Source organism: Thunnus maccoyii, chromosome 5 (genome assembly GCF_910596095.1).
Source record: "Thunnus maccoyii chromosome 5, fThuMac1.1, whole genome shotgun sequence".
Taxonomy (NCBI): domain Eukaryota; kingdom Metazoa; phylum Chordata; class Actinopteri; order Scombriformes; family Scombridae; genus Thunnus; species Thunnus maccoyii.
In genome coordinates this window covers 24,130,139-24,153,412 of record NC_056537.1, presented here as the reverse complement: position 1 = coordinate 24,153,412, position 23,274 = coordinate 24,130,139, and the positions used below count along the sequence as shown (strand labels likewise).

The 23,274-nt window shown below is 39.7% G+C and overlaps 1 protein-coding gene across 4 annotated transcripts; it reads left to right on the top strand.

Annotated features, from left to right (window-relative positions):
* The first annotated feature begins 11 nt into the window (after positions 1-11).
* On the top strand, positions 12-21,740 carry ush1c (Usher syndrome 1C). Of its 4 annotated transcripts, XM_042411975.1 has the most exons (21): positions 12-81; positions 350-549; positions 2,598-2,665; positions 3,840-3,983; positions 4,222-4,360; positions 5,709-5,817; positions 5,925-5,949; positions 6,101-6,158; positions 6,268-6,456; positions 6,546-6,605; positions 7,013-7,069; positions 8,200-8,342; positions 9,580-9,645; positions 9,749-9,906; positions 10,104-10,159; positions 17,399-17,440; positions 18,301-18,354; positions 18,473-18,572; positions 18,968-19,077; positions 19,301-19,356; positions 21,270-21,740. In XM_042411975.1, the coding sequence occupies exons 2-21, from the start codon at positions 514-516 to the stop codon at positions 21,280-21,282; spliced, it is 1,683 nt and encodes a 560-aa protein (XP_042267909.1). In that variant the 5' UTR covers positions 12-81; positions 350-513; the 3' UTR covers positions 21,283-21,740. The 4 variants fall into 4 exon arrangements, 3 of the variants coding, with proteins under 3 accessions (XP_042267909.1, XP_042267910.1, XP_042267911.1); XM_042411977.1 differs by lacking the exons at positions 12-81; positions 21,270-21,740 and adding an exon at positions 19,553-19,681 and having other exon boundaries at positions 352-549; XR_006096229.1 differs by lacking the exons at positions 12-81; positions 17,399-17,440; positions 18,301-18,354; ... (2 more) ...; positions 19,301-19,356; positions 21,270-21,740 and adding exons at positions 10,550-10,599; positions 10,854-11,018; positions 11,263-11,618 and having other exon boundaries at positions 347-549.
* The last annotated feature ends 1,534 nt before the right edge of the window (positions 21,741-23,274 follow it).

The following is a 23,274-nucleotide window of genomic DNA, read 5'->3' as shown; positions in this document are numbered from 1 at the left end:
TCGTGGGAAACTGGAGCGACGTTGATTACTCTGCCAACTAGCGGCAGTGCAACTGATAAAAAAATATCCTTTAACTTGCAGGTATCATTAAATTATTACCAATAAAATAACCACAAAATTAGAGATAATAATGGCGCCCAAATGTCGTGTTTGCAATGAAAGTAAGAGTGAACCAAGATGAACGATTAGGGGACCCGTTTGAAACTTTTCAAAGGACAAAAAGTTGCTTTAAGATGTCCAGCGATTATTTATGCGTTTAAAATGTGTATCTGTGATAAAACTGTTTTTAAATCGAACTAACGAAGCATATAAAGTAGCAAATTGTTGAACAGATATCAATTGCTAACAGTTTGGTCAAGTTTGCAGAGCAATTACAGCAGTTAAACGGAAGCTCAACCGGAAACTGTTGTTGTACAACGACCAGCTTGACTCACTGACCCCGGTCCAGTCTAGTCAAACTTCACCGACACAGACATCTCAAGTCAGGCTGTCGTTGGCTGCTGTCTCTCGGAGATGGAGCGGAAAGTTGCTCGGGAATTTAGGCACAAGGTAAGATCTGAACATTGTCTTCTTCGGATTAATTAGTTGTTTTTTTCTTGCCCACTTGTCTGAAACTAACAGGTAACGTTCGCAGGTGTCTCCCTGTCAGTGATATGTTGCGCAGAAAGGCCTCAGGAAAAAGAAACAGAAGCTATAATCAAACAATAATTAGTCTTAATGGGATGTTGCTCTAATGGTAACACAAAATTAATATATAAGTCAAACATATTTTAGTGATTGTATTGTAATAGCTTTAGGTGTAAAATTATTATTCATCACCTGTGTATCACTATGAAGCCCATAGGAGAAATATAGACAGAACTATTACACTTGCTATTAAATTAATGGCTTTTCATCAAAGTTATCCTGTTTTCTCGTTTGCTTTTCTTGGATTATCTAGGCTGAAAATAATTTCTTGGTTGGTATGGTTTAGTATCACAGTTCCCACTACCTCTCCAGAAGTGGGCACTTATAGGCACTCATATGAGTTGTTATCATAATTGGGCTGATAGTGTATCCATAATTTGATGTAAAACTTAAAAAATATTAGAGCTACAGTTTATTGTAGCTTTATCTTGCTGTGGTAAACATAGTTTAGGTCAGTAACAACAATGATCAAATAAATATTATTTAGATGTATGCAATTCCATGAATTAAGCACAAATTATACTCTGTTTTGTGGCTGGTGTTGGCAAATTACAGCAATAGTTAAAGTCCTGAAAAGGTAACTATGAGTTAAAGATAACAGAAGAAGGGAACATGATATGTTGAGGGCGTTTTCAGCCCCAGAGCATGTAGGGATCACCACACAGCCATCTGTGCTGCACACAGACAGGCAGGGTCCCATATTGCTGGCTCTTCACAAAGGGCAACCTAGCATTAGATAATGTAGACCGTGTCAGATATGAGCAGCTGAGCGGAATAGATGGGCAAATTTACGGGTTTAATTAGTGGCTGTGGGCACAACACGGCACAATCAGGCTCTGTTTCTTTTGGGGACATTGTCATGGTCACTGTGTGTGTGTGTGTGTGTGTGTGTGTGTGTGTTTCAGTTGTGTCGCTGAAGAACTGCATTATTGTCTGTTTCGTCTTTTTAAAAGTGTCAATTAAAGGCTGATTTGTTTTCTGGAGGCTCAGGGTCTAGTCAGCTACATTGTAACATAAGATCTTATTATGTGAAAACAATCTGAAACCATAAAGAAGATATTGCACTTTTCAAAATTGGCATCTGACTCACTGGTGATATCTTACCTTGTTGGTTTATGGTGCCAAAGTCTGCATGTTGTTTGGGCTGCAGGAGTGGCCGCTCTGAGCAAGAGAGAAGTTTATGACAGTCATAAACACCATGTCATACGCACCCTCACAGAGTCCTCATAGCAGGGTCCACACAGTGTAGCATAAAATGTATTATTACTGCAGCGAGTCTTAGGTGATCTATCTACGTTTTAGTCCATACATAAAATGATACAAAGTTTTGACTACACACTGCTTAAGATGAAGTGAGTGTGTGTGTGTGTGTGTGAATGTTGGGTGTGAATGTTCACCTCCGTTTGTGTCTGAGATGTAAGATGACACTGCTGACCTTCCTACTGCAGCCTCCTCAGCTGTGCTGCCATTATTCCCTCCCAGTGGTTTGATGGTTAGGGAAGGGCAGCCCATTACACCTGCTTTAGTCTGAGGAGCCTCGTTATCCTCGAGCAAGCATAGTTTTAACTATTCACTCAGATTTATAAAAAAAAAGAAAAGAAAAATTGACTCAGGTCGAGTGTGAACCCTGCAGCCTAGTTTGTGACAGATTTAGTTGGAAAGAGGGAAATGTGTTACATCAGTGAGTGGCCGAAGCGTTTCCTCAAAACCATCCTGCGGCAACTGAGCTGCCATCAGGTTTGTATGACACCTACACATACATATACAGGCACAGACGGTTCACCCCCTGTGGCGTTGACAGGACCACGGGAGAGAGGTACAGTACAGTGTGTGTGTGTCAGAGGGCTGACGTTTCCTCTGATTCAGCAGTGAGAATAAGGATGGCAGCAGATGTTTGTCTCTTCTTGCAGGTGGAGCTGCTGATTGAGAATGAAGCAGAGAAGGATTACCTGTATGATGTCCTCCGCATGTATCACCAGTGAGTACCATCTGTCACTGGTCGATGTGGTTATAGCATCTGTGTGTCTGTGTGTGTGTGTGTATGTGTGTGTGTGCGCCTGCATGCACTTCAGGAGCTTGTTGTTTTGTCTCATGCCATTTTTATATTCACATCCTTATATCCTGACGGTTATTTGATGGATAGTGTTGATAAATATTTGTTACTTACTAAACCATTACTGATAAAAACATATTATTAGTGAAGCCTATATGGCCTTTAGGAGTGTTTTTGCATATATATACAAAATCATAAGTACAAAAAAGACAGTAAAACCTAAGATTTAGGCTGCATTTGTTCTCATTTGCCTCAAGTGTTGCTTGAATTACTTTACTTTACTTTTGCATGTACCGAAATGCTCTTTCAACTTCTGCTAACTTCTCTCTAACATTTTCATTTCAGTTTAAACTGTGTGATCCATCAGGGTTTCTGATAACAGCCAGGTTTTAGACGGCTGAGAGGAGATGATTGGGGGGGGGGGGCTACAGGTTTAGGTTTCAATTTCATCCTTGTACAGAGCCAGAGCCCCGCGGTCCCCTCGATTAAGCCGCTGATCAGTTTCCACTCCGCTCCGACAAGCCTGGCCAGTTATTCACAAAAGAACTTTTTATGTTCATCCTGCAAACAGGGCTGAAATGGCACCCATTAATAATTTAAGGAGGAGGCCAGGTGGACAGATTTTATGCAGCAGCTTTTACTTTGCTGCTTTAATTGATGTTCTAGTTGCCTTTTGTCTTCTTATGAATTATTAAAGAAAGGTGATCGGATTGTCTTTTCCATAAGTGTTTAGATATTACAGTTATATGCTGTTGTTTATACAAAAATGGACTATTAGGGGTAACGATCCTGTGGCTGAAAAGATATTCCGAAAGCCACCGTTAGCACTTATACTTATTAATTTCAGGTGTTTCAGGTTTTTTGCACACCCTGTGTACATGTCATTCTCAATTCTGTTTTATTGAAGCTGGTGACATGATGTACACACTAAATACATACTGTATTTGCACTACAAATCCTGTGTCTTGCACCAAAAAGATAACATAAACTCACAGTTACTCATGCTGTAGAAAGTCACTTGGTCTTTAACAGGAGAGTTTTTTGTATTTTGTATCTTCCCAGAAACTAAACTTAAAAACGTCATTCTCTCCTCTTGCAGGTCGATGGATTTGCGGGTGCTTGTAGGGGACCTGAAGCTGGTAATCAACGAACCAAAGCGCTTGCCCCTGTTTGACGCTATCCGACCTCTGATCCCACTCAAACACCAGGTGGAGTACGACCTGCTCACCCCTAAGAGGTCACGGTGAGTACAGCATACGCTCATGTCCTGGCTCTGATGTGTACCTGGTCTGTGTCACATTAAATATGTGCTTACATTATAAAAACAGCCTGCAAAAATGTAATCATACCATAATATCCCTGAGCGTCTGTATGTATTCTCCTTGTTTTCATGTTGACATCATCTTCCTTTTCTCTTTCTAAATGTTATACGGCTCATATATCCTGCTGTTATCCTGTCTTATGTCTTCCTTGCTGTTCAGGAAGCTCAAAGAGGTGCGTTTGGATCGGACAAATCGTGATGGACTGGGTCTGAGTGTCCGTGGAGGGCTGGAGTTTGGTTGTGGTCTCTACATATCACAAATAGTCAAAGACGGTCAGGCTGGGAATGTCGGCCTTCAGGTACGTATCCGTGATGTGATGTTTTCCACTTTTTGTTCTTTAAACTGTTTGTAATTGCTGCTTAAAATATAAAGAGCTATATAAAATCATTACTTTGTAGTCATTATTGTAGTGATATTAATTTTACTACTAACTTTTCTCAATCAATCGCTTTGTATATAAAATGTCAGAAAAATTGCCTGTTATAATGTCTTAGAGCCCATGGTGATGTCTCCAAATGTCTTGTTGTGTCTGATTAACAGTCCAAAATATGGCACATGATGTATGTATGACACAAAAAAGTTTCAAATCATCACATTGGAGAAACTGTAACCAGCAAACTTTGGGCATTTTCGCTTAAAATGACCCATTTATATACTGTATATATAGATATCTAAATAGTTTCTGGATAATCTTCTGTTCATCGGAAAATCGATTAATTGACTAAATGATTAATCAAGTCATCATTGCAGCTCTACACTAGTTTTACTATTTGCATTCAGTTGCATTGACTACATGTGTATACATACATTATCTTACTGTATTCATTAAGGTATTTTGTGTATAATTCACTTAATCATTGTATTTATTATTATGAAGATGCAGGTTGCCAATTATTGTTTCCAGACAGTCAGTAAAATTGAAATCATTTTTGTGCCCATGTGTCTTAGTATCAGTGTCTTAGATTTCTGTCATAATATCAGAGTCCAGTAGAGGGTGTTGAGCACCGTGTTGGTTAAACTCTCACAGAGCTTGACTGTCTGTCACTTCTGGTCCAGTTTCACACAGATGGACAATAAACAAATGAAATTGCTCCTGTCATGACAGAAGAAGTTAATATTCTCTTCAGACCCCTTTAGATTGATGCTTTAATAGAGATCAGACCGAATGCTCCCTGTGTCTCAAGAGACGTTGTTTATTGTGACAGATTTACAGCAGGCTTCATAACAACATCTTAGGTGAGGATGGTGTCCTGTCTAATATCTCAGAAACTCAGTCACTCTACAACAAGGCAGCTTTGCTATTGCTAGTTAGAAAAATAACAGTAATGTCTTTGCAGCAGTATGTGCCTGTACTGCATACAAGTAGCATTTTTGCTTTCACTTAAAAGTATTCAAGCAGTAATCTAATATTTCACAAGAATATTTACTTTATCAATTTCAAATATGTATTATATATTGCATAAACAAGCAAAGATGGAGGAGCTTGAGGCATTAAAATGTAAATAGATCACACAGATCAATAAATCATATCATGGCTGGTATATTCATCAGACAGGGATGTAAATATTTGAAGCAGCAATACTTTCATCTGTGATCTGGCTTGATATATTGAAATCCATAATATCCCATCCTGTGTTGATGTACAGGTTGGTGATGAGATTGTTCGCATCAATGGATACTCCATCTCCTCTTGTATCCACGAGGAGGTCATCAGTCTCATCAAGACGAAGAAGATCGTGTCACTCAAAGTCAGGCGTATGTAAAACACAAACTGCAACACGATTGAAGTGTGAAATTATGTATTGTTTAACATCAGTGGCATCATTTATATGATTTTGTTTGTTTTTTTTTTGTTTGTGTAGATGTGGGGATGATCCCAGTGAAAAGGTAAGATGATTAGTCTGTTAATATAGTTTTCATTTGTTTAGTTATTGTTGTTGTGTGAAATATTGCTCTACTGTCTTTGGGAGTGGTGCACTGAGATGATATCGCTGTGCAGAAATCACAATGTCCTCATTGCTTTTTCTTATTTCTCCAGCTCATCCGATGAACCCCTCAAGTGGCAGTTTGTCGACCAGTTTGTGTCTGAATCTGGGGTAAGAGACGCAGTTTTTTATGGCATCTGCCATTTTCAAAAGATGTATTACATCAGCAGACAGCTTATGCAATTTGCTTTCTTTTCTTCTTTCTTTCTGTACCGCTCAGGAGAAAAAAAGCAGCATTGCAGGCTTGGCATCCCTCGGAGGGAAGGAGATCAAGGAGAAGAAGGTTTTCCTCAGCCTTGTGGGTACCAAGGGTATGGGTATCAGCATCTCCAGTGGTCCAACACAGAAACCTGGCATCTACATCAGTAACGTCAAACCAGGCTCCCTTTCTGCAGAAGTTGGACTTCAGGTGAGGCTTCCAAATGACCAGAACACCTCTATGAACTTCTATCACCCATCGTTCACTGCATCTACTGTATGTCTCATCCCAAAATGCAGGTTGGAGACCAGATTGTGGAGGTGAATGGGGTGGATTTCACCAATCTGGACCACAAAGAGGTGAATTTTGTTTACGTGGTTACCATTAGGAAAGAAGATAATTATTTTGCAATAATGACTGATTAGATTCCAAAGTTTTGTCCATTATGTTTGTTTTTCCAAACCATGAGTGCATCTGTTTTAACTGCGCTTGTGATGCCAGTAGAAGTTAAACCCCTCATCACTGCCAGTGTTTGTTCGATGCTTAACTCACTTAACAGATAAATTAGCGTTTGACCTGCCAAAATAGTTTTGTGAAAAAAAACACATAAAGTGTGGTTGGTTGTTTGCCAAATGTGCTGCTGGAGAAAACAAAGTTTGCAGTATTTTCATGGAGCTGGTAGTGATTTCACACCCTTCACACCCTTTATTTATTAGATATTGTGTAAAAGTCATGGTCTTTTGGTCTTCTGTTATCATATTCCCAGGCTGTGAAAGTCCTGAAGAGCAGCAGGAGTCTGACTATCACTGTCCTGACAGGAGCTGTAAGTACTCCCCAACTGTGTATGTGTATTGATCTACCCAGTACAATATCATATATTGTAGTAGTATATAAATCTTGTTGAGCATGTTTTGAGCAGAGTGTTGTTGTTTTCACCTGAAGACACAAGATTTCACATTAATACATAAAATGCCATTAAGATACAGATGATTATATCTGGACATGAAACTTTCTCAACACTTTAAAAGTTTATACTTTTAAAGTGAATAAAGTTTTCAAATGTAGGAATCCCTATATAAAAATGGCTGAAATCATTGAACATATTGTTCCCTGAGGATCCCTGAGTTATGTCGATAAGGAAAAACCAAGGAGACAGATGATATTTGCTTAATTCATCTTTAAACCCATTTATGAGGAAATGAATTTGTCTCAGAAAGTAAAACAGGTCAGGGATAATCTGTTCTGGATGTGAGAGCGCAAACATTTGCCTTCTCTCCTTTGCATTCCTGCACAGCACAGATTAATGTGCCTTGTTTTGTAGACATTTCATTACTTAGCATGTCCCTCAGCCTGACTGTCTACAGGAGTAACATTTATCATCAGTCAAGTCACTTGCCAGGTTGTTTGCTTCAGGACTCAGCAACGATAACTGGGACAAGCAGTCCCGTCTTGTTTACTGTTTTCCTTGGTGCTTGTTCGATGCATGTATTTCTGTGTGTGTGTGTGTGTGTGTGTACGTGTCTTCCTTTTGACACTTACAGTACATCCACTATTATGATTTATTGAAATTGAAGACTGTGTTACAAAATGAAAAACCGGTATAGTGTCATAATCACTTATCTGGAACCTTGTTCTTCTTTTGCCTCCAATGTAGATAGAAAGTTATTTGTCTACATAAAAACAAAACTCTGTATTAATAAATAATAATGAATACATACAGTGCAGTGTTTCTATTATGTACTTATATAGGTTTTTGTACCTGCCTGTATGTTGCAAATAATATACAAGATGTTATGTGACAAAAACAGTCATCTCCCCTCTCCTTCTCTCCCGGGTCCCGGGGATTGGTTTGGATTAACCTGCCAGTCACTAGACCCAAATAAGTTTGAGGACTCCTGTTTATGCAGGATGTCTCTGTGTGATTACCGTCTCTGGCTGTTGTCGCTCTCACAGGGCAGCGAGCTGTTTATGACAGACGAGGAGCGTCTGGCAGCGGAGGCCCGCAGAGAGCTGGAAAGGCAGGAGCTCATGCATCAGAAGAAGGTGGCACTGGAGACCAACAAAATCATTAAAGAGCAGCAGGAGAAGGAGAGGCAGTGAGTGAACTTATGGAATTGTCAAGCTTGTGGTCAGTTCAGATTCAATAATATTCTGATGATGTGATACAGTTCAGAAACATGTAACCCTACAAGCTTCTAATCATAGCTTATGACATTTAGTAGACAGATAGATACAGTGGAAAGACATATTTATGTCATTGATCATTAACAGTTATTTTAATGCACCTGCACAGGATTTAACCTAGCTTGAAATAACATTGATTTGTTGACGTTCACCCCTTTCAGATGTCATCAGTGACATCATTTCTGTTTAAACCTAATGATGAGTGCAGTGAATATCTCAGCTTCTCACTTAGAAAAATACAGTAAATACTCCAAAACTGCCCTGCAAGTCACGTAGCATCACCGCTGGCTGCTCAGTTACTGCATTTTCACCCCAAAAATGAGATTACTGACTGAGAAAAAATAAAAAAGCCCTTGTTAATAGGCTTTGCTGCCTAGAAGCAAGCATTTGTCCAAGGAAAATGATTGACATTGTGATACAGCTGTACTGAAATGCTGTGTGGTGTGTGCCAGTAGATCTGTCAGACACAGCTCAATTTAATTTGACCTGGAGAACATGCTCATAGTCCAACTATCTATCAGCGTGGATAATACAAAGATCCAGTTAATCTAAGACTGACTGACTGTTGTCATTTGGATGAGGTCCCAAATACCCCTCTGTGCATTCAAGGGCAGCCTCCACGGCACCCAGCGTCAAAGCACATCTGTCAGTCAGTGCCAACCAAATAGCTTGCTTCTCTGCTTTTCCTTTCTGGGTGGATCAAATCTCTCCTGTCATCCTGAATTCAAAATTCCTCAAATATATTAAGGACATTGCGTGCTTTGCATACACCTTACACCTGCCCTGCAACACAAAGAAAGTGAACAAGACCTGCAGAGATTTTCTATTTCTAATGAAGGATATTAGCTTGTATTGCTCTGTAGTTACATCACAATATAGATCTGTGTTCAGCTTACTAAATCATTTGCACATTTTTCTCAGACGTTTGTAAATTCAGATTCAAATAAATTTTTTTTAGTGCTTTGATGTCACAAATATCTGGGGTGTGTATAATAGGACTGCATATCATGTGTTGCATGGTTGACACTCTCAGTGGCTGCCATAAACTGGGTTAAAGTTGCATATATTGTATTGATAGCCCTGTATTGTGGCATGTTGATTGGGCAGAGTTGTATGTTGAAACCTTTGTATTTATCATGTGTTAAACAGGAGAAAGATGGAGATCTCTCAGAAAACTGCAGAGGAAGAGGAGCGCTTTAAGAAGGAGATGGAGAAGTATTCATTTAAATTTTGTGCCTATGTTTTTCATAAAGTAGTATGAGAAAGTATCATGTATAAAATATCTTACTTCTTGTACTTCTTTTGTCGTCCTCTGTAGGATTGACTCTATGGAGAAGAAACACCACAGAGAGTGGGAGGAGGACTGGGGAACCAAAGACAGGCCCAAGAGCCCTAAGAGCCCCGGCACTCCAAAGAGCCCATCTCCTGCCCCACCTGAGATAAAAACCACCCCGACTCCAAAGGCCAAGAGTTCTCGTAAGAACACCTAACAGAATCTTTTCCCTAAAATGCACGGATCCTCTATTTCTGTGCTGATTCTTCTGAAACCATAGAGTTGTCTAAGTAACCCTTGCTTCACCTTATTTCCCCCCACTCTCTCTGCATGCTCTCTGTCTCTCTTTTTGTCACTTCTGTGTGCTGTGCTGCTTTTTATGCCCTCTCGACACTCTAAGTTGATGAAGCCAGTTCCTTCACAGAGGAAGACGAAGAGGAAGAGCAGGACACACAAGTGAGTCCGGAGCCTCAGCTCTGCATTGTCGCAGCTGTTGTGGGAGGATAATCACGCAAACCAGCGTACACACAGACTAGTGTTGGATTTCCTTTGACAACCAAAATGTTTCATTATCATTTCTTGCTGCTGAAAATGAATAACCAACAACCAAAATCCAACCATTGAAAGATGCTTTTTTGCATCACTCTTTAGTTTTTAAATGTTTTCATTTGAGTGTCTGAATGAAATAAGACAAATCTGTTTCTTTCATTTTCTTCTTTGAGTGGTGTGTTGTGGCTCTTTAGTGTGATATCTTGCTTTTCCATATTGATACTTTGTTTGAGACTTTGTTTAAAACTTTAATTTAACATATTTGTGAGAGTGACCTGTGTTCATCTCCATTCTTAGCATTTGGCTGGTTTTATCGATACGAGGGGAAACTGCCGTCAATCCGAAAGGTACTGCCTGCGTTCAGTGTGGTGTTCGAGTGAAAGTCTTGTTTTTTTAACCAGGTGTGAAGTCATCATGACATGTTGGTGGTTAAATATTCATATCAGAGCTTTTTCTTTTTTAGAATTATTTATAAAACATAGTTTTTCGCTTTAGTGGTCATGCACAGTGTGGTGTTACAAGCTTTCTTTGCATGTCATGGTGTGAAGTTTGGAGTCACAGATTGTCTGCTTTTTATATTGACTAACTGATGACACCTCAGAAAGGTGACAAGAAGAAGAAAAAGAAGAAAGTGTCCAACACAGACACATTGCAGGAGCAGAGAAAAAACAAAAAGGAGATGGAGTTTGAGCTGAAACTCGCCAAGGAGAAAGAAGAGATGTATGAACGAGAAAAGCAACTGAAGATCAATAGGCTGGTTCAAGAGGTATGAAAAGAGGGGCACTGAATTTTTATACTGGATGGTGTCAATGTGGATTAATCCTTATGATATGTACAGCATGCGGTACTGAAAGAGCAACTTTAATATTATGGATCATAGAGTTTCTAGTTTTGGCAACCCTGATGTATGTCTTCGTTATTTGAGAGCTGAGCATGTGAGTGAGTGTGTGTTTTTGAAGTAGGAAATGATTCCCGTGGTCTGATGCTGCGTGGCTCTGCCTCTGTGCCAGGTTTCAGAGACAGAGAGAGAAGACCTTGAGGAGTCGGAGAAAGTGCAACACTGGGTTGAGCGTCTTTGTCAGACTCGGTTGGAGCAGATCTCCTGTGTGGAGAACGAATCTCCAGAGGTACAGAGTGAGACCTCCTCTGTCAAAACCTCTCTGTGTTAACAACACCATAGTGATGTTATGTCTTTCTGTATAACCATGTCATAAACCAACCATGTTGCAAGGACATGGTTATAGCTGCAATAACATACTAAATCATTGATTTTGATTTTAATTATTGATGTTAACTCCCCACCATGTTTAGTTGGTGACTTGTCTCTGTAGTTCAACATATTTATGGTAAAAACCAGATTTTTCTGAGTGAAAAGATGTGGAGAAATGTTGTCCTTACAGCCATTGGGATGCAGCAAAAGAGAGAGTGTGTTGTAGAAGAAAAGGGGGGGTTGCACAACTACAGTGTGTGTACCATGTTGTCACACATTTCCCTTGTTAAGTTACATGATTGATATCGTAAGAGAGACAATAATGTCTTATTTTCCACCAGGTGAAGATCAGTAGGAAATTAGAGGAGGGACAGAATTTTTAAATAGCACAAAAAGATGACAAAAAATGTACTCTGTGGTCTAATTCCCAATTCTTATTTTATTGTGCACTGTAAACGTTTCAACCACAAATCTGGTAACCGTACCATTTATTGTTCAAACATCATCATGGTCATGTAGAATAAAAGAAGAATTGGGAATAAAACACAGTCGTACGCGGATATTTTTGTTTGTTTTTTTAAGCAGATTAACCAAAAAATTTACATACTGTACCTTTAAGTACCTGCCAAGAATTAATTGATGTGCGTCTGCCTCCTGATGATTGCCTCACTTGTTAAATAGGTCAACAGGAGAATTAACACATGAGGTGGAAAAAAGTCATTTTCTGTTTCATTGTGACTTTAAGCTCTCGCCGCCGCGCTCCCCTGCTTCTGAGCCCAGGGTGAAACGTTTCCCTGGCGGTCTCCACCTGGCCACCACCGATCTGGACGACATTAACCTGGACGAGGTGGATCAGAGCCTGAGGGGCCCTCTGAAGAGACTTGCCCCCACCCAGCCCGGCACTAGCCAGCCTCCCCCACCCTTGCCTCTCCCTCCACCTTCACCCAAGCTGAACCCTACCATCCCCAACTATTCTCCCCCTTCCACCAGAGCATCCCCACAGCGCCGACCCCCGTCTCCACCCAATGCGAGGAAACCCCCCTCTGCTTCATCTACTATGACCAACAAGGGGCGCAGGCCTCACCCACACCATCCTCACGCTCACCCTCCCCAACCCCAACCCCAACCCCCTCGTCCACCTTCCTCCCACTATCCTCCTCCGTCTCAGTCTTCATGGCCCCCCTCTTCCCCTCAACCCGCCCCGAGACCTCCTCCGCCACCACCCCCGCCTCCACCACCACCTCCTCCTCCCCCTCCACCCCCGCCCCCGCAACACACTGAAGAAAGAGTAGGCACCCTCAGCGGGTACCGCCAGCATCACCACTATCATCACCTCCAGCATCCTCCCAGTCCTCCAGAGCACAGGAGTGAGTGGGAGGCAGGGGGCTATCTCCCGAGAGGAGGGATTTACTCATCCACCCCCAGTGAAATGTCCTACCCCTCTAGTCCCAAGGTTAGAGTTACTCATGTCAGAGAGATGATGTGTTGGACTGGCATGAATTCTTACTGCTTGCTTTTCCTGTAGAAGTGTTAAACTGGTAGATTGCAAGGATAATTTTCTTCCATCTGGGAAGAAAAATTGCATTCGCAGTTTCCAAGAAACATAATCAAGGCTCACAGAGTTAATGCATTTCAAGACAGCAGGACTCAATTTTCATTAATGCATACAATTTATTTGCCTATTCTGTTTTGTGCATGAGGAGAGAGTGATACATTGTATTAGCATGGCTGAATTGGGTAGTCATTGATTTACAATTTTCTTCCAGCTGAGGGAGATGCATTCAAAGATGCAGTTAGTCGAAATTGATGTTTATTGGTAGCTGTGCGGTTTGTTATACTGAGCGTGGTGTTTGCGTGGTGTGTGGTGTGTACTGGGAGTTTCGTTTGATAGTGTTGCATGCTGATGAAAGCAGGATGTTGCAGTAATGTGAGATGATCTGATTTTTAAAAAACGTTTGCATGCATCCAGTGGGTTATACGTGGAATAATTTTGAAACCTCAGGCGTGCTGTGATACCTTACAAAGTGTGAGTCTGGGTGTATGTTGCACTGATATTCCTGCTGTGCTCCGTATGTGCTAGGGGGGCTGAAAGATTAACTGTATTTCACTGTGGTTCAGGTAATGAGAAATACATCTCATGCCAGTCGTGTTTCCAATTCAAGCAACCCCTTGGTGAGTCTCTCTCTGTAAAAAAACAAAACAAAACACACCCCTCTCTGCTCACACTCTTCTCTTCAAGGCTTGTTCTACAATAAATGAACATACTGTTTAAATACAACAAAATCTTTCCCAAACAGCAACTAGCTCCTAGCCCCTCCAACCAGAGGCGTCAGATGGTCCCTGTCATGTCTAAGCCCGTCATGCTGCCCCAGTCGCAGACGCACCGACCAGATCCACACAGATCTGCACTCCGATCTGATGGCTTGGTATGAAACACACCACACTTCATTCAGCTGCTTCTTGCATAGAATTTCACCTCAGCTTAACAGGGTCATAAAACATTCAGACAGACATCTGACGCAGTATATCCTAAACTGGCTGAGGGATTCATCCCTCTTCACCTCTTTTTCGAATCCTGGTGAGTCTTCCAGACTCTCCAGCTGTTTGACAGAGAAGCAATCTGTGGTTGTTAAATGACGCAGGTGAGCCATATCTCCTTCCTGTCAAATAGCTCTTATGAAAATGGGCAGATTATTTATTTTCCAAAATGCATTTACCTCAGACAAGTTAACTAAGCAACCTTCTCTTCCAGCAGCTCTCTCTGCCTCCCATTAACAGAGTCACACGATCACACCTGAACGCCCAGTACAGTCACACACTGAGCCGCTGAGCACCACAGCAGCTGGAGGTGAAATGCCTTGCTGAAGGGCACCTTTACTATAGGAGCTGAAGGAAGGGATGCCATTAATCATTCACATTCCCCTGATATGTTTTACACCAGTTTTCCGAGTATGTGAGCTGGCAAACAAGCTTACTTTAGTAGTATAGCTGTGTACAGCAGTAATTTAATGTTTTTGGATACAGTTTTGGAGATTTTATTCCATAAGTTTGTCAAGTCTTATGCAGTTACCATATACTGTAGCACAGGGCTCAGCAATTAGGTTTAACTGTGGGCCAGTTTTTCAGGATTTTTCAATGGGAGGCTGTTAACTGGCACAGTGGGAACACGGGCCTATATGTTTTGTTTATTTCTTTTAATTAAGATTCTATTCTTATTCTTTTAAGAATAAAATGTATTCTTAAAGTAATTCTTAATTGATTTTTAACACTGTTTAGGATTTTAGAATTGTATGTTTCCCAGCAGTACAGGAAGTGAGGAGTTACAGCTTATTTTAATATTCTTTAAGCTAGAAATGACTCATATGCAAATACAGTATATGTTTTGTGTTGCACTTGCAGTTGATTGAAAGTACTGTTGCTGTAGGCATAGAAAAAAATGGCATTTGCACCCAGTTTCTGTTAGACTGCCCCCCATTTGTGTTTGTGAAGAACAGTTGTGTTCTGGTCCAACAGGCTAGTTGTGGAATTAAAACAGTGTTAGAATTCACACGTGAAAATGTTTTTTCTGGTAGGTTAATTAGACTTAATTTCAGCACCATGCACTGTTCAAATAGCATGATGATATCATGGTTTCAAACCGTGTCCTGGTGTGAGGGCAGTATTAGATGTATTGAGTTGATATTCACTGGGATTTACACAAGCCTTGTATTTATTTTGTTATCTACAGTAGATTTGTTAAAAAAATATGTAAAAGTTAACTATGAAAGTCAAAACTTCAGCTTTCATCAACGGGCCAAATGTTTTCTCCTGGGGGGCTGGATTTGGCCCATGGGCCGCTGTTTGCCTACCACTGATGTAGCATTTACCAAGGATTCTTGTCTGCCACTGTGTTTGATACAGAATAGAGGGTAACACTTAACCTTAAGTCCCCTTATTTAGCATTTACAATCAGTATATAAACATTTAATCATTTAAATAATGGTTTATAACACAGATATATTATTACATTAGATATATAATGTAGTTATGTGCAGATAAGATATATTTTTAAGTGTTTATTAATGTACAGTGTTTGCCAACAGTTACAACTTCTCCAGTGAAGACATACTTACTTTACTGTATTATCATTCATTATCTATTTATACACCAGTCTCCACCTATGGGTACCCACGGGAGGAATTATAGTTGTTGACAAATACATTAATAAACACTTATATCTGCTAACAACTACATTATAGTGCCAATACAGTGTTGTGGGAAATCTAAATAAAATGTGATTTTGACAATGAAAAATATGAAATATCAGCCTCATCCTTTAACCACAATACTGATCTTGTTACTTTGCGAATTAAACCAAAACTCTTTTTATTACCTGCAGTACAAATCTGATATATGTTGATATTTTTATGATCTGGATGTTATGTTTTTTTGTTAGAGGGAATAATTGTCATACACATAGAGTGATATTGACTGTCAGATAACGTAGGTCATCACATTGAGCATTCACCCTCCGGTATGTCGAAGTGTACTCAGCGGTGTGTCAGTACACAGTGACATCACTGTTGAGCGTGGTTACAGGTGCAACAGACCGCACCCATCACTGATGTGGGGTGTGGTCAGAGCTGAAACTGTTGAAACTTTCAACCAGAGAGGGCAGCACGACACTGCTTTTCAGTCTGCTAGTAATTTGTTTTGTTTTTTTAAATGTAAGATATATAGAAAGTTGTTCAAGCATTGAAGTGAGGTTTGCGTATTTTTTCATTTCTTGTGTTTCAGCCCCCAGAAATGTTGAAACGGATGGTACCTTACAACTCTTCTTTTAAATCAAACAACAAACAACAAGTAATCCATACCTATCACCACCTCTCTTCCTCTCTCGTTACTCTTGAGTGCTTTTTTTCCTGTTTTTCTCCCTGGACCTTTTCTCTCCATGCTCACACATCAGGTTTCCTCATGGTTGACTGAAGCCTCCATGATGGGTCCTCCTTTATTTTTTCATTATGACCTCTTGCTGTCGGTTGCATCAGTGCCTTTTGATCTAGTTGTGTAACATATGCATGACTGCACTTTTATTGATTTGGAGAGGGCAATACCACTGAACATGTGGTGAACATGTACTGTGGGTATGCATGTTTTGGCCTTACTACTGTTATTGGTTTTGATCTTTACTGGTAACAAGATGGTTTGTAGGTCAAAGAAAAAAAGGTCTATAAAGTTTTATTGAGGACTCCAGGTGGTTGTGATCTTTCCTCTCTACATGGGCTGATGCAGCGTGAATCACTAAAAGATAGAAGAGTGTTTGTTTTACCTTTTAATGTACCTTCACTCTGCTATTATTCCAAATACCTCGTCAGTTATATTGCTTGTCTGACTGTCTCCAGCCCACAACAAATAAAAACAGATATTACAAATGAGCTCATTTTTTATGTCCGATGTTAAATGTATGCACAAGCATAGGAAATGAACTGTTAGATTAATGTGTGTTTATTCTGCAGGAAGAAAAATGGCTCTCTGGCTCATTGTAGCTGGATGAATGTGATGTCCTCTCTCTGAGAGCTTTGTTCTGTTTCCTTCTTCCCCTTCCTGTGAAATTAAATTGCTGTCGTCTTTGGTAGGAATGATTAGGGATGATTTTCTCTGTGTGTGTCTGTGTGTGTGCATGTGTCCCTGTGAATTATTCTTGGTCATATTGAATTAAGGTGTGATGCCTTAAAAGCCACTGTGCTTTTTGAATTAATGACCGTCTCCATGGTTTCCATTTATCCAGCATGATATTAAAACTTTCACAGAGAAATGGTTGTCAAAGGAAATCTGACCTGTCACAGTTAATGTTCACAGAGATTTCTTAGAGATTCATTTGTGTATTGTATCTTGTTTGTTAACTACCTATTGACATGTTGATCCGTTTAATGAACTGCATATTGATTCTTTTTCAGGGCTTTCAGAAATTCGTGGAAGATTTTGATCCCCACTCAATGGTATTGTATGCGTGATCTTGTCAGCACTGCAACAATTGCACTAAATATGTCGTAATTTAAAACCAAACTGGTAAACAACTATGAGGTCATGGCTCCTGCCAACTGCAAATATTGTGTGCAGCATTACTTCAGCATTTAAAGCAGATCTAACAGTTATAAAATTAGCTCACAGTGACTACAATAACCTATCAAACCTCTAAGAATTACACTTAACAATACTCCAATAAGCCAACTTATCAGTAAAAAGCTCTTAGCTAAAAGTGGATAAGATGTTCTTATCAGACGACCACTCACAGTGAAGTGTTTGAGTAACAAACAGCTCTCATGAATAGATGTTTTAAAAGTTTATTTGTGTGAATTCAACTGTGGTGCAACATCTAAATGTGTATATCTAGATAACAGCTTACAAGAAAGCAGCAGCTGCAAATAATAGGCTAAACAACTCTATTTCAAATTACACACATTGCTTCGGATGACATATTAATTATTAAGACCAATGACAGTGTAGCAAAATGTGTCTCAGAAAGTGTGTGGTTGCCTCTGTCTATGTAGGCTATTGCAGTCATCCAGGGACATCAGAGGCTACTCTTTACCAATTTAAATGAGCTACAAAAGTCTCTTGGTTATATTGGATTGGTTATAAGTAAATTAATTATATTCTGATTTTTTTCAATAGGAGTTACAGTGAAGGATTTTTCTCTTGAGACCAAATTTTCACTTTTAGCAGTATGGTAGGGTCCACATTAAGAAGCCATTCTTTATGTTTGGTACTTGTGACTCTTCACTGCTTACTATGCAACTGATGTGTGATGTTGTGCTTTTTTTGTTCTTTTTTTCTTCCATTCTGCCTTTGACAATAGTTCTCCTCGGACCAGATTGCTGGGCGAGATGTGAGACAGCTGAAAATCAAAAAGGTAACTAGATTCCTTAACTTCAGATAACTCTGTATTAATGAGAGGAATCTCGCTTATCACTTTCAAGGTAAGATGTTCTAAAACATGACTGATGGTGTTGATGTTTGTCGTTCTTGAGATGGGACAGCTTGACCTGGCTCTGGAGGGGGGCGCGGACTCTCCCTTGGGAAAGCTGGTGATATCATCTGTGTATGAAGGCGGTGCTGCAGATAAGCACGGTCAGTTCATGTTTCATTGTATTAAATTAATTTTATGACAAGTTAACTGTAAGTTCAAGACAGTTTTATTTTGAGATTTATTAGCATATGTTTGGCTTTACTGCAGAACCTGGCCTCCTCCTCTGTTTTTGATTATTACACCATCATTACTGTTTCCATGGTGAAATATAAGGAGCAACTTTCCTGTGCACACAGTTAAGACAAACTGCCCCACTGCAACACTGCATCATTGTAGGAGACATGTTTACAGTTGAGATTCAAGTGTCTGAGTGCCTCTTTACACAGACTGCATTTCTCTGCAGCTGCAGCTGGCACTCACTCTGTATGTGTTTGTGTGTCAGTGTTTTAAATAGATATGTTTGGCATCTAAATGGCTCCGATGTGTCTGTTCATAGGTGGCATTGTACCCGGAGATGAGCTTATGGCTGTGAATGGGAAGATCCTGATCGATGCCACGTTGACTGAAGGACAAAACTCTCTGGCTCGAGCCTGGAATGGTGGAGGGGTATGAGACGGAGAAATGCCATATGCTTTTCTTTTCAAAAGGATATTTTTTTATCTTAATAGCTACAGCATTGTTCTATTTATCATAGTTAAACCCCATCAACCCTGATTGATTGATTGTGCTCACACACTCTGACTTGCTGATCCAGTCATGCTGTTTGACCTCATATTCATCAATTCAGTTTCAACACGAAATGAAAATAAGTGTTGTTTCTACTTTTTAGGACTGGATTGATGTTGTGATTGCAGTGTCCCCTCCGAAAGATTATGAAGATGAAGTGTAAGCATTCATATTAATACTTTATTTTTCATTCAGAATATGTGTATAAGCGGTTGTTCACAGTATCACATTTGCTATTTATCTGAATACACATCTGGAGCATTTGTGTGTTGACAGCAAGGCAATAATCTAATGAGTCTGGTTCAGTAGTTTACAGGATATGACAGTGTGTCTGTGTGTGTGCGTGTGTGTGCAGCCCTAAGTCAGCATCAGTCAGTCCCACTGTGAACAGAAAGGTGTTTGAAGGCAGTGCGTCACTGTACAGACACGGCTACCTGCTTCAGCACTAGTCCTCCCTCTCCTCCTTCCTCACCCTCGTCCTGGTAATTCACTTAGTTTTCAGACCTCCTCTTCTTCACTGCACGTCAGAGGGGATGTTTGGTGTGACATTTGTTTTTGTTTGGCCCTCTTTTTTTTTTTTTTTTTTAGCACATGTGACAGTCTCCCTGTCAATCAGAAGAAAGCAAACAAGCAGTGTATTTTGATATTGTTTCCCCTCACCTTTGTCAAACTGTCAGATTTGTGTGTTGCTGTAACAGCTCAGCTGTTTCCACGTGACAGTTAATAAATACAGCTCATACAGTATCCACTTTCCCCTTCTTTCTATTTAAGAAATGGCTCACAGCGATGTTTCTTTATTGCTGTAGCATGTGCTCTACAAGCTGTGCTATTTAAGTGAAGACATTTGCAGCTAATGTGATCAGTGACCCATCCCACCATATATCTGCCAAATCTTGACCCAGTGAGCCGTATATAAACACGTGTAAATGTGTGGCCTCTGTGGTATTGTCCAGCGTCGTCAGGTCATGGATGCTCATAAAAGCAGCACAGGAGTCCTGCCAGCCTTCAGCAGTTGTTCTGATTGATGTTGTTCCATGGGACTGTTACATGTTCGGACATACATAGCTAACACCGAGTGACACTGGGTGGTACTGTAGCAGGGAGTTCTGCTCTGCTACAGTAAAAACTTTCATGTTCGCAGGGTTTTTATATTTGCTTTAATGCATGATGATTATCAACTATTTTAATATAAGATAGATTTGTTGTAAAATTTGGATTTTTGAAAGATACCAAAGCTGTGGTTTGTGCAGTTTGAGTGCCCCAGCCTGAAAAGAAAAAAGAACATCTTGGCTCCATGTTTAAGCCCTGATTATTTTCTAAAACTCACCTGCATGTGTTTTGCTCTGTTGTGTTTAAAGGACAGGTTCACAATTTTTCAAGTCTGTTTTAAAATATCAGTAAGGTGTCCATATGAACACTGAAAGAGGTTTTCCTCGCTGTAATCATTTTACACAAAATCCTCAGTCATTTTGTGTAAAAATGCATTTAAAAGTTCATCTGAAGCTTATATGAGGCTTCAGCTGTCTCAGTTAGTCTTATCAAGTGGATATCTGACACATTTACAGTCTTTTCAGCATAAGGTTCTTTATGTTTCCTCGGACAGTGTTTCCCTGTTGAGCTGTGGTGGAAGTATAGTAACAAAAAGAGGGACTTTGCCACTAAAAAGACTGTAACGTTGAAAGATATCTACTTGATTTGACTAATTTGGATGCTGACACTTCATATTAGCTTCAGATAAACTTTTAAATACATTTTTGCACAGAAAGAGGACTGTGGATTTTGGCCCCCATCACTTGCATAATGAAGGGATCTTCTAATGGTCAGTATGAACAGGAGGACTGATTATGGCAAGAAAAAACTATTTCAGTGTTCATTTGGGCACCTGACTATTGTTTTAATGCACACTTGAACATTTGTGAACCTCTCCTTTAATGTGCAGTGAACAATGCAAAAAAAATGTTTTTCTGGGGAAACAAAAACAGTAGGTTTTTACTGCTTTCATATTTATATGATTGATAAAAGTAGATCTGACAAAGCAACATGTTGTTGATTAATTATTCTCTCTTTTGCAGAACATTCTTCTAGTTTCATTAACAACCTGCCATGAAAACCAGACTGATTAAGAAGAAGGAGCCCTTAATTCTTGAGGATTCATCATCTCTTTAATCACAATAGACTAATAATACTATGTTTCCTTCATCTTTTCCCTGTAAATACACAAACTCACAATGGTCTTTTTGCTTTTAGTTTGCATTACATCGGGCTTAAATGAGCATCTTGGCAACACGGTGTCAATATGCATTCTCACTGTCTTGATTTGTGAAGGATGCTCCTGTCAATATGTACTTGTCTCCAATAATCCTCTTCACCTCTTTCGAGCCTGGACATGAAGCTGTAGACCTCAATTAGATACGCACCTTTAAACATGTGTCTCATCTGTCAGTATAACTGAAAAGGGCGAGTAACAGGAGACAAAGTGTAATCAGTAACACTTCTCTAATCTGCCTTTTCAAAGCCTAATAAAGGAATGCTCACAGGACTCAGTTTCTGTTGTGCATACTGATTCTTTGCTCCTTACATGTTGCTTTTTTTCCTGACATTACATTCCCAGGTTAGTGATGCAGTGGTAATTAAGAGATCTGGTTAGTGATTGTCATAAGGCAAACACACACCAGTGTCAGCAGAAAGCAGCATTTTCATAAAAAAGGTACAAATTTATAAGTAGATGTACTTTATGTGTATTTGGAAGTCAATGTCTGATGATGGAAATGGAGGCAGTAGTTTTATATAATCCAGATTAGTGTCTGATTTAAACCCTTTAGAAACTGTTTTTTTTAATGCACAAGAATTTATGTCCAGTTTTATTGTAGCCTTTTATTTCCAACATACTAATAAAATTGACAGGTTTTTTTTATTTTCTTGTTTTTGGCAGAAGTAAACATCCAGAGAGCCTCTATTAGATGAAATGGTTTGGTCCTGCCTCCAAACCAGGCGCAAACAGTAATTGCTAGCAGTCAATCATGTCATGTCATGTCTCAACTTCCTAAAAGAAATCTGGCTTCCAAAAACAAAAAGAAAGACGAGAGAGAAAAGAAAGGGTGACAGTATGTCACCCAATTTTTCACAAAAAAACAGAGTTTTATAATCTCATGTCGGGCATGACATTCCCGTGCTTGCCAATTCACCGTTGATCATGCAGCTCTTCTAGACTTTATGTTGTAGGATTGAATGGATCAAATTCTGAAAGATTCTGGGGTTGTGTGATGCTCAAAACAATTTATCCACTGTTTTGTAGCAGCAGTGGTGTACTGGCGATCAGGCATAATGTCTGGGACAAATCCCGTTGGGTGAACTGTCAAAACATATCTGTTTTTACCTCTCTGTGTGCCTGTCATTCGGGGTGCACAAGAGAGCGTGCTGCATGCCTGTGTCAGACTATCACAGCCGAGTACCCCCCTTTACTCTCACTGCCAGAAGGGGGAGACAAAAGTCCCACACCCCAGCTTTAATATCTTCACAGAAAATTCTGAGTGTTTACATGTTGTTCCTCTTTTAGCCAACATTTAATCAATGTAGGCAAACTTTTAGCAAGCTACTCATACTAAATCATTTGTCCCTGCCTGTTGCCGGGCCCGACAGATGCAGCCTCAGGCTCAGCAGCTCTATCTCCCCATCCCCCCACCACTGAACCAGCCCTACTCCCAACTGAAGGAGGAGGTGAGCAGCATTATGTTGAATGACATGTCAGCTGGTATAACTGCAGGGGATCTGTGGAAATTTCTTTTTATTATTATGAATAAAAGAATTTTTTTTTTTTTAAATGATAAGCATTGGTAGTATAATTAGTTGGTATGTATACTTCATCAAAAAATCTGCTGCTAGTTTTATTCTTTTGTTTGTTATATCATTCTAAAGATGATAACTTATTTAATTGAATAAGTTAATGTATATTGAAGTTATATTTTAAGTTATATTTATTTTAAATTCATTAATGTTAAGATTATTTTTCATTCAACAATTTTACCATTGATAATACATTTAGACTGTAAAAGATGTCATTTAGCACGTTTCTTATAG